At 30.4% G+C, this 11,892-nt stretch overlaps 1 protein-coding gene across 4 annotated transcripts in view; it reads left to right on the plus strand.

Moving 5' to 3' along the window:
* LOC119605122 (sialin) overlaps nt 1–11,892 on the plus strand; it is an 82,723-nt gene that overhangs the window by 40,439 nt on the left and 30,392 nt on the right. For 3 of the 4 annotated variants that reach the window (XM_037958085.1, XM_037958081.1, XM_037958084.1), the window contains exons 2-3: nt 9,491–9,632; nt 9,711–9,853. In XM_037958085.1, coding sequence (XP_037814013.1) covers nt 9,742–9,853 — 112 coding nt within the window. In that variant the 5' untranslated portion in view covers nt 9,491–9,632; nt 9,711–9,741. Of the gene's footprint in view, nt 1–9,490; nt 9,633–9,694; nt 9,854–11,892 lie in introns of all 4 variants that reach the window. The other variant, XM_037958082.1, reaches the window with a different exon arrangement.

Below are 11,892 nucleotides of genomic sequence, written 5' to 3' on the forward strand. Positions count from 1 at the left end.
CACAAGGTTTACATGGACAGCCAGCCAGCCAGACGGACGGACGGACATGTTTAATCGACTCAGAAAACGATTCTAAGCCGATTGGTATACTTTAAGGTGGGTCTAGGAATATTTTTGTATGTTACAAACATCAGCACAAATCCAATATACCCTCCCCACTAAAGTGGTGTAGGGTATAAAAATTGTATATGGGAATATGGTTTTAGTGTAGCAAAGCACACTGGGTGAGCTAGTATACATACATAAAAATCAATGTATGTTTGTTTGTTTGTACCTTATAGGAGGCTAAACCACTGAAGCGATATTCTTGAAATTTTCAGTGAATGTTCCCCTATATCTGTAAGGAACTATAGGCTACTTTTTATTTTGAAATGGCAAGTGGGAGGGGTGCCACGCCCACTTCTTCAAAAGTCAAATATCTGTAAGGAACTATAGGCTCCTTTTTACTTCAAAATTTCAAAAGGGGTGACGTTCCACGCCCACATTAAAAATTAGTAATAAAAGTCACATATCTCAGAAACTGCAAGAGTTGAAGTCCTCAAATTTTGTATGGGCAACTTTGACATCCATAAGAATATTTTTGGACAAAATGGGCGGAATGCCTATAGTGGGCGTGGCACCTTCCATATTAAGAAAATATTAAATCAGTATATCTGAGAAAATATAACAGATAGAGTCCTCAAATTTTATCGTAACCATATAGTGTTAATATTATTATTTAAGAAAAAGGGGGCGGACTAGAAGTATGGGGCGTGGCACCTCCCATAAGAATTAAATACAAAAAATCGCTTATCTGGGAAACTATTAGTGTTAGAATCTTCAAATTTTGCACGAAGAACTTTAACATTCATGTAAACATTTTGGGTAATAAATTTGCGGACTACCAATGGGGGACATTGCTCTTCCCATGTGAATAAAATATACAAAAATTCGTTTATCTGACAAAATAATAGAGCTAGCATCTTAAAATTTTGCATGAAGAACTTTAATATTCATATTAATATTTATAATTTTTCCGAAAAACTCTTGAAAATGCGAGTGATAAAAATGACATCAATTTACCAAGCTTTAAGATTATTGCATTTGGCTTGGTCCATTTCAGAAATTTTTAGATTATTTTGAAATTCATATTCCCCTTATAATACACTAAAAGTCGTTTTTGTGACCAGAAATACACCAACAAATATTTTAATTAATTTTCCCGCGATATGCTCAAAATTACGGAATTTTTGAGACCCATTTCAAAAATATTGCAGAAAAATTTTTTGGAACATATTGTACTGATATCAAGATTTTCAAACGCAGGTAAGGAACTGAGGACTTTTTCAAAAAATGTTTTTAATTCTCGTATTTTGTACATTAAAACGCATTGTTTAAGAGGTATTCCTCAAAAAAAAAAGTGGTAAACGGGACATCCCATTGGCAAGGTTTTCAGGCTAAATATCACATAATGCGTTATTAAGTATAAACAACTGCAAGTGGAAACTATTGTAATAGAAATGGATTGAACATTGAATCATCATTTATCATCCCCAAAAAAAAGTGTTGAAAAATATGTAGTAAATTCATCACAACTAGTAACACGGAAACTATGAACTTTACATTACCGTGGAGGCGTGTTGTTAATTGTATACTACTTTTAACATATTTTTCCTAAGTTTTTACACCAACGTAATATATCTTTGAAGTTATATATAGGCAATTTCGTGTCAAGTAAGCTAACTTTTAAAATCGATGTTGCCCGATTTGGATGAAATTTGCACCAAGGTTAATACTAGTAGGCCAGACGCAAATATTCAGCTCTACCGGTCAAGAACTGAAGGAGTTAGAGGGCGTCAAAGTTAGACATTTTGGTCATAAAGGGTTTTTTTGAATAAGTGTAAGTGCAAAAATTGTCCAAAGAAGTTAAAGTTGAACATTTTGGTCATACATGGTTTTTTTGAAATGAGTGTAACATTCCACTTATTGGTCCTAGCAAAAATTGTTCAAAGGAGTTTAGATAGCTAAAAAATAAATAAAAAAAATAATTTTTTTTTTGCTTAAAAGAAAGCTTATACAAAAACAAGTAAGAGTTCAATATTCACTTTGCCGAATCTTATATACCCATCACCATTGTGTGTTTAAAATAAGTTTAATTATATAAAATTTCAATTTATTTTACACACCTCGAAAGAATTATAAGGTACAAGAAAACCAGTTGCATAACTTTACAACTAATTCATATTTTTATTTTTTTTAACAAAAAAATGTTTTTAAATTTTTAAAATTTAATGTCTATAATTTCATATGAAATATTTATAAGGTACAACTTGAAAATTGGGTAAAATTTTGATTTCCGTATTATTTTTTTCCAATTTTTTTTGCTCGAATTGGATGAATTTTAAGTAAGTTATGAAAATAAATTTGATTTTTCAATATTTTTTCTAAAAATATTTAAAAATTTTAGACTAAAACGAACGCTAACGTCTAAAGTAAATTAATATAAGGTTAGACGATTTTGCATTATATTGATAAATTCTACCCTTTTTTAAAAAATATTTTAAATATCTAAACAAATAGTTAATTTTTTTTTTTTTGAAATTTTACGTCAGTTTTAGGTTTATTGTATTTCAAGTCATCCGATTAAGACCTCATTTGTAATAAATATTAAAATATAAAGAATAAATTATTGAAATTAGTTCTGAATGTAACGAATGCACAGTGAGACATTTGGCCTTTATAGAACGACAAAAATAAAAAAATAAACGCTTTCCAATTGTCTTGCTTGTTATTATGGTTAACAGTAAACATTCCATATACTATAGAAAACTAACTAAAAATATTGCAGAGTTCCTTTAACCCGAAATATAGGTGCTCAAAGTTGCTCCTCTTAAAAATAAAATAATTTTCTTGTAATATTCCTGAAGCGGCATATTAATTTTGAATGCGTTTATCTGGGTAAATATTTCAGATACTTATATAGTTTCTTCAGTGTATTATAATTTAATACTTCGGAATTATTCTGCAAAAAGTACAATTTTAAAGTTTTTATTTTTAACTCTAAGAAAAAATAATATTAATAATAAAAATATATTTCAAAATTAAATTTTTAATGGAATAGATCTAATGACTGCAGCCAATTGCAGTTATCTAATTAAAATCCTTGCATAGGAAAATTTCTATAGAGACATATACATATATGAAAATTGGCTGCGACCTTTTGCGATCTTCAGAGATATTCAAAAAAATTAGAGTGTCCTATAGGATTTAATGTTTTTTTTAAATTTATGTGTAAGCTCACGTTAGGGGAATACATAAATTTTTTGCCTTGACACCATGTATTAGCCCACAATTACTGCTTTTAAAAAACAATTACTTACGCCAATCAGGGGTCACAGCTTTATTTAAAAAGTAATAATTTCTGTTTATTTCCAGTGTTAAATTCATTGATTATAAATTTATTTTTTTCTTTGTAAAAACCGCGGAATTTATAAATTATTTTAAATTTTAATAATAGTATAAATCTTTTGTTAATGTTCTATTCAATTATATGCAAATATTTGTACAATTTGAGAAAAATTTCTAAAAGTGACAACCCTAATATTTATTAGGGATGTTATATAAAGCATGTTTGTTAAAATTATAGAAGAGCATGCACTAAACCTACAATGCAGAGCATTTGAGACAAATCGGATAATGCCAACCCGTTTCAAACAGTATATAAACGTTGAAAATGTGTTTAAATAGGAAAATGGGTTTTATTAACTTTTTGCAGAGACTGTGCAACAAATATTTAAATTTTGCATTTTTTTATATATAAATAGCAATCTGTATAAAATTGCTTTCTAAAAATATATAAAAATTCAAAATCGATAGCAAAAGTTTTAAGATATATGCGACCAAAAATTAAGTTTTTATTCAATATATACTTGTAAAAAATGGGCGTGGCAGCAGTCTTATCGTGCTGATTATTATGTGGAGCGTTTGGGCAATTGTTTCCTAACTGTAACTAAAATTAGAACTCAATATCACTAAGATTTGATTAATGTCTTTCTAAAAGTGCCAAATGTCTCACTGTGGAATGTTTTAATTAATAGAATTTAAATTAATATTTTTACTGTTAAGGATGACATTTTATGACTTAAACATAACCTTACTGAACTGAATTAATCATCAAAAACGCTATCGCTAAAACCATGGTCTGGCGGAAGAATTCTGGAATATTTTATACTAAACAATAATAAAACATTTAAATTTAGCAAATCATGTACTCTTCAAGGTCATTTCGTAGATAACTGGAAAAATATTAAAACCTAAAATATTGTGGAAGCAATTTCTTTGTAAAATACTTAGGTCTTTCTATAAGTCACCAAAATTTTTCGTGCTAAAATTTTTTTTACTTCTGGAAAGTACGAATCGACATATTTATTAAAGTTCTGATGTTCCTATATAAATAATAAATATACAAATGTATATAATTGCCAACAGTTCTCAAAATTGTTCATTTATCTATAGGAAGTAAATACCAACAACAAAAAAATAAAATTGTTGTAAATTGTCGATTACTAACTTATTTAAAAATTATATGTTTTTCGTTTCTTAACAAAAATAAAACTCAAATTGCTATGCATAATAAGATCAAAGTGAACGCGTACCCTATAATTATTTCCTATGATTTTTTTTGAATTATTTGTTGTAATATTTGCAAATATAAAATTACATCGAATATTTTTTATCTAAATAACTTGTACTTGTACGCAAAATTTATAAAATAGTATATAATAAATTTTAGATCAAAATATTTTATGTTATTTGAACAAAAAGTTTTCACCTTATAATTCTTTCGAAGTGTGTATATGTAATTTCCATCTCTACCGTTACTTTACCAATAACAAAAAATTAAACAACAACAAAAATCTCTGACATTAATACTCATTACCGGCTTAAAAATACGAGTATAGCGATGAAATTCGACATAAGTAAGTTTTATATAAGCCAAAATCTCTCTACCAAATTTTATAGAAATCGTTTTATAATTGACCCTACCCCCCATATAAGGTCCCCTTCAGAAAATGATTTAAACACTCATTACTGACTTAAAAATACGAGTATAGCGATGATATTCGACATAAATAAGTATTATATGAGCCAAAATCTCTATGGGGATCGGTCCATAATTGACCCTAACCCCCATATAAGGTCCCCTTCAGAAAATGACATTAATACTCATTACCGGCTTAAAAATATCGCTATAATTCGACATAAATAAGTTTTATATAAGCCAAAATGTCTCTACCAATTTTTATTGGAATCGGTCCATAACTGACCCTTCCCCCAAATAAGGTCCCCCTATGAGTGCAGCGATGAAATTCGACATAAATAACTTTTTTTATGCATCAAAATTATTCTTATAGCCAACAAAACAAAATCCATGTACAAAATTTTATGGGTATCGATACATAATTGTCCCTATCCCATATAAGTTCCCCTTTAGATAATAACTCTTGCGCTTATGAATTAAAAATACAAGAACAGCAATGGAATTCGAAACGAATAAGTGATATATGAAATTTTCCTACCAAATTTTACGACAAACAGTCCATAATTGACCCAAGCTTTCATATATGTTCATGGTTAAAAAATTTGACAAAAATATTTTGTTTTTAAAAATTAATATTTTGTTAATTCGAAGATCACGTACATAATTGAATTAAGTCTTATCTCCCTGATGTACATATACAGAGGAGCATTCCTTTTACGGCATACGATTTGATGGTGGGTATATAAGATTCGGCACAGCCGAATATAACACTCTTACTTGTTGCTTATATTTTCGTTATTTTTGGATGGATTTTTGATTTTAAATAGAAAACTTCTCGAAAGCATGTCTGACAAAATTATTGAAGATTTCTGGGGTGTTCAGAAAATTGATTTGTTCTTGACCGATATAGCTGAAAATTTGTATCTGAGCTACTATCCAATAGTACTAACCTTGGTGCAAATTTCATCCAAATCGATTTTTTGAGTTGGATCACTTGACACGTAACTGCTCATATTTAGAATGCCATTTTTATTTGTTTCAAAAATATTTTCCATTACAAAAATCATGGAAGATAAAAAAAGTTATTTACATAAAATAATGGTACGTCTTTTCGTCAATTATTTAATAGGTATGTGTATTAGGGTTGCCCCGTTTTTATGGAGGAAAAATAAGGTGTCAATGTTCCCAACTAAAATTAAAATTTAATTGATTCTAAGATACCATTTCTCAAAACTTTTGTCCTGGCGTCAATAAAAGAATAAAAAGGTCCTTTTTTAAGGTTTTTATGATTTTTTTCATATTTCTTTCAAAGGAAAGATATGGAATATTGGTATCATTAAAAAGGTCCTTGATTCAGATTCCATATCTGAAATTTTTGCGTAACAGCAAAAGTAGTCGAAATTTTCCAATATTTCCGGAAACTTTCAGATTTTTTGCATTTTAATACAGATGAATTTAATATAATTCGTTGAAATTAATACATAATAATCCTCAATAAAATCTACGGAAACAGTTTTTTTTCCGTTTTTCAAAATTCAATTTAGATCGAAGTTTATATTATAGACGCCTATGTACGGTACCAAAACATTGTAAAATAATGTAAACAACGATCATCTCCCAAAGATCTTTATATGATACCAAATTTGCATATGGTTTCTTTGCAAGAAATATGATAAAAATCAGAAAAACCTTAAAAGGGACCTTTTTATCCTTAGATTCAGCTCACCAAATATTGACGCCAGTACAAGAATTTTGAGAAATGGTATCTTAGAATGAACTAAATTTTAATTTTCGGTGGGAACATTCGCAACTTGCATTTTGGGACCACCCTAATGTGCATAACTTTTTATACATTATAGCGTCGTTCATTGCAAGAACAAAATTATATTTGAACTATGTATAATAGAGTATCCAAAACATATCGATTTTGGTCAGGTGGTTCTTATTATTATGACTAAAATATGCTTGTGTAAAATTTTAGTCAAATGGATAACGGGAACCCGTGGAGAAAGTCGATTGATACATTAATTTTGGTAGTTGAAAAACTGTAACTATGATTTTAACAAAAAATATGTAGATGTAAGAATAATTTATATTTTAAAGCTGCTACTGTATTTGTGGCCACGTTTTATAACGTACTACTACTACTGTTTTATTACTACTACTACTACCTGTCAAAAACTTTAAGTGCATAGTCATTGTCACATGTCACGTTTACAAATAGGGAGTTACTCAGATCTATTGAAAATTAGTTTTAAAAAATATATTCTTAATTCATTTTCTAATAGAGATAATTACGAAAAATGCAAAAATAATTTGAAAAAGTAAGAAACTTTAGTCTGTCATATCCGACCATATGACAATATTTATGAGCATATTTAAAATATTTTTAACTATTTAGTATGTTACCTTAATTCATACATGTAATGTTACCTTAATTCATACATGTAATGACGAGCAGAAGTGAGTGTATGTTTGTAATTTGTGAATTTATGATATAAACAAGTAAGAAATTATAGTCGGGCGAGGCCGACTACACCTGTTACAAAAGTAAATGTGATTTAGTATTCATAATAAAGCATTTAAGTTGAATTGTACTATGCCTCCGATATACTTAAGCCATTTATTGTTGAATAAAATTGTGTACATTTAAGTCAAATTTTGAAGGGGGCTTTGTATAGGGGCTATGGTCAAATGAGACAAATAATGGACCGATGTTAACCATTTCCAATATGCTCCGTCTCCGGTACCATGTGCCAAATTTCATTGAATTATCTTCACAATTGCGACCTGTAGTTTGATTACAAGCTTTACAAGCCCTATTCGGGGGTTTAGTTGTATAGGGGCTAAGTGAAATAATACAGCGATCATAACCATTTTCAATAGGGTTCGTCCCTGGGAAGAAGGAATAGAAGATCATGTACCAAATTTCATTGAATTATCTTCAAAATTGCGACCTGTAGTTTGATTACAAAGTTTTCATGGACGGACGGACATAGCTAAATCGAATCAGAAAATGATTCTAAGCCGATTGGTATGCTTTAAGGTGTAACGCACAATAGGACCAATATTATTGTTATTGTTATAAACATCAGCACAAACCCAATATATCCTCCCGATTAAAGTGTTATAGGGTATAAAAATAAAATAAAAAAAGCAAATTAAATTTTTTTGCGATTTATTTTATATACCCAGTGTGCTCTGCTGCCCTAAAAGCAATATAAATTAAATTCTCTTTACCTTTCATACTTACTTTTCATGGGAGAAACCACTATCATTATACACATTTTTAACTTTGTATAAAAAGTATCACGATCATTATTTATGGTTCGTACATTCATTTTCTTAAATTTTTATATGGAAGTAAGGATTTCCCATATAATATGGGAAATTTATAGATTTCCAGATATACAAATTTTAGTTTTAATTCATATGGGACCAAACCAAACTCAAATGTACTAAGCTTTACGTGCCACGAAATATTTAGGGAAAGAAAGCAATTATATATTATCGAAATTCCGATATTAACTTAACTACTTTTCGGGATAGTGCCGACTAACTTCAAACAATTTGTAGGAGCTTTGTCAGCGGGTTCAGTGCGAGTGATTAATTGGTGTAAATTATGATGATTTCGTGGCGTGAAAAACTGAGTACATATGAGTTATTTTAGTTTTGTTTGTTTTTTATTTAGAAATTTATGTTTTTGGTTTACAGTGTAATTCCTTTCCACGATAGAGTCCAAACGAAACGAACAAGTCCATCCAAAAAGATGGGGGTCATTCCATTTGAAACACATCCAAATATTGGTCTAAAACCTATAAAAGAATATATATTATGGGTCCTCTCTGTCAAATTTAATAAGGATCGGCCCATAATTGACCCTAACCCCTATATAAAGTCCCCCTCAGAGAATTATTTTAACGCTCATAATTTGCTACAAAATTCCAATATAGCAACGAAATTTGACATAAACTGGTTTTATAGCAACTAAAATCCCAATAAAACTACCCCCATAAAAAATCTCTCTGTCAAATATAATGAGGACCTGCACTTGAAATTTATGTACATGATTTCATGGTATATAAGATTCGGCACAGCCGAATATAGCTCTCTTACTTGTTTTAAAAGTGGACTCGACTAATAAAGCTGATGTGACATCTTTTGTGTACTATAATTTCCAGGGAGAATATGAATAACTATTTTTTTATATTGGTAAAAAAATATTTATTATAATTCAATGCCACCTTAATACTACTCACTGTTAATTAACGATTTACGTGTTTCATATGATGAATGAAGTGCATGCGTGTGTATATTTATAAAGTTAACAAATAAAATATCTAGTGATTTTTTTTTTTTTAATTTTCTATAATTTTATCTACAATTACAGTCATTTAATTGTATATTGCAAACGTAATCAATTAAAATACAATCTAATGAAATATTTTTTACTGTATTTTTTACTTGCAGGTTATTCCCTATTTATTTGCTGTAAAACAATAGTAACACAAGTACCTGAATAGCTAGAAATATGGAAGATACATTCCGAATTGATTTAATTTTAAAAAGTAATTAAGATTAAGTTTATGTAACATTAAGATCATAAACACGAGTAAGTCAGAACATATAGTTGATAATGTTCAGCTAAAATAAAATCACAAAACATTTTTAAAGACGAACTTTATTTTAGTATCATCTGATTCCCACAACAAAGTAACACAATGTATAATTCGCATAACTCATTGAAACAAATATCGACGGAAGTTAAATATACCGTTGCTACTTTAAACATAGAAGAAAATAAAAATGCAAAGATTTGTCAAAAATTAAATGGTAAGTTGAAATGAAATTTGAGTGAATAATCGCATAAATGACAACGTCCACTTAAATATGCATATGTAATTCAATGTTAGAATTTTTCGAAAACCGATAATTCAGTTTCGTGAAGGGAAATTTATATACATATAATAAATTTGTCATTCCGTTTGTAATTTCCAAATTTAATTTTGTCTGTGAATGTTTTTCTGTTGAAAAAGTCAAATCTAAACTACAAGTTTTCTCGTATATTTGACAAGATGTTTAAATACAGATTTGTAACAGATTAATATTTACTATTTAAATCAAGTATAATTTTTGAAATCCTAAGATCTTTCAAAAAGTTATTCATAAATAGTAATGCAACTTGGCAAAAATATTTTACTTAAGTTAGGTTATTTAACAGTGGACCAAAAATCGACTCACTTGGGCCCTTTGTCAGTGTGGGCCACAGCAGCCTCGATATTCTACATGTGTTGATATTTGACCACCTGAGTTCCGTCTCATCCAAAGCTCACTCATCTATCAATTTTGACAGGGTCACCAGTTAAGTGTCCTCATGCTCCCCGAATGCCCTCATGTCCTGGATGAGGTGATGTTGTGTCAATGATTGAATGCAATTACATAAGAAGATATTTCGACTCTATAACGTTGTAGTTAAGAGCCTTTATTGATGCATTTGATCAAAAATCTAATTTTACAAAAACTCAGTAATATGGATAATCTAGCATTATAAAACCGGTTGTTTTTTTGTACCTAAGCGAGTACAGTGGGAACGAATGGGTTAATGGCCCTACTCTTAAGCATATTTTCCGACTAATTTTTTATCCGCTGATCAACACCATACTATTTCATGTCAATTGTCCTCTATATAGTTCCGAAAACATGATACAAGGGAGTCTCCACTGACCTCCCTTTAAAGTATGCATGTTGTGCCCCACAGAAATTATCAGTAGAGATGATCCTGACATTGATGTCGACCAATCTTTCCAGTGTTTTTAATAAAAACGATGTCAGATCGATCGGTCTACAGTCTTTGTCGGTACTATGGTTCACTATTTCCGCTTTGGGGATAACTACCACTGCAACCTCTCTCCATACTTTAGTAATGTATCCTATTTCCAGGCTGCTCCTAAATATCATAATTAGCCATGGCATGATGGTGGTAATCGATTTTGGGAGAAGAGCTGGGAATATGCCACCTGGCCCTGGAGATTTAGAGGGCTTGAAGGATGACACCACCCGCGAAATTTTATACATATTAACTATGGAGCTAACTAATTCACTTATGTGGATTTGAGAAGCTGCGAGGTTCTCCGAAGTGGAGTCTTCATTTTATTCATCCCTGAAACCCGGAAAGTAGTTCCAAAGTTTCAGTACTTGTTTCATTAAAGTTACAATCCGGTTTCATCAGGAATCCAGGCGTACCGGGGTTTTTGGATAGCACCTTACGTGATGTCTCCGTGGTATTCACAGAAACGCTTCCAAGATTCCTTCTTAGATCGTCTGGTTTCCCTTTTGAAAGTGTTGAAGCTTTGACGATAATAGTCACAGCTTGGTCCCTCTTCGCCATATTAAAAAGTTTCCTACATTCTTTCCTTAACTGCATTAGTTTAGGATTCCACCATATCCTGTGTATCATGTAATCCATTCATTTCTGGAGGTGTTATGGTATCCATCAGACTACTGAATTTGACTCAGTCGATTTTCTAAGGTTGTTTTTCCTAACCAGCGTGAGCTGCATCGTAAAAATTATTCTGTGGAGAATGAGCACTTAAATTATACTCTCCAATCACGAATTTTAACTGAATCAGTGTTCCCTACCACAGTAATATTAATGACCTGCTCCCTAATCCTATTGAAGAACGTTGGTCTATTACCACTATTGTAAACACTTAGGCTAGTAGTTAGAAGGTATTGAAGTAAACACTCACCTTATCATTTATATACGAGCTCCCCCACAGAGTATAATGGGCATTAGCATCACATCCTAGGACAAGATTATTACACTGTTCTACTAGTGTGCGTACGGCACGTGAGGGCGGATTTTCTTCGTC

This window comes from Lucilia sericata, unplaced genomic scaffold (assembly GCF_015586225.1).
Source record: "Lucilia sericata isolate MDLA Ls3-8-SP2 unplaced genomic scaffold, ASM1558622v1 Contig000458F_arrow, whole genome shotgun sequence".
Lineage (NCBI taxonomy): Eukaryota > Metazoa > Arthropoda > Insecta > Diptera > Calliphoridae > Lucilia > Lucilia sericata.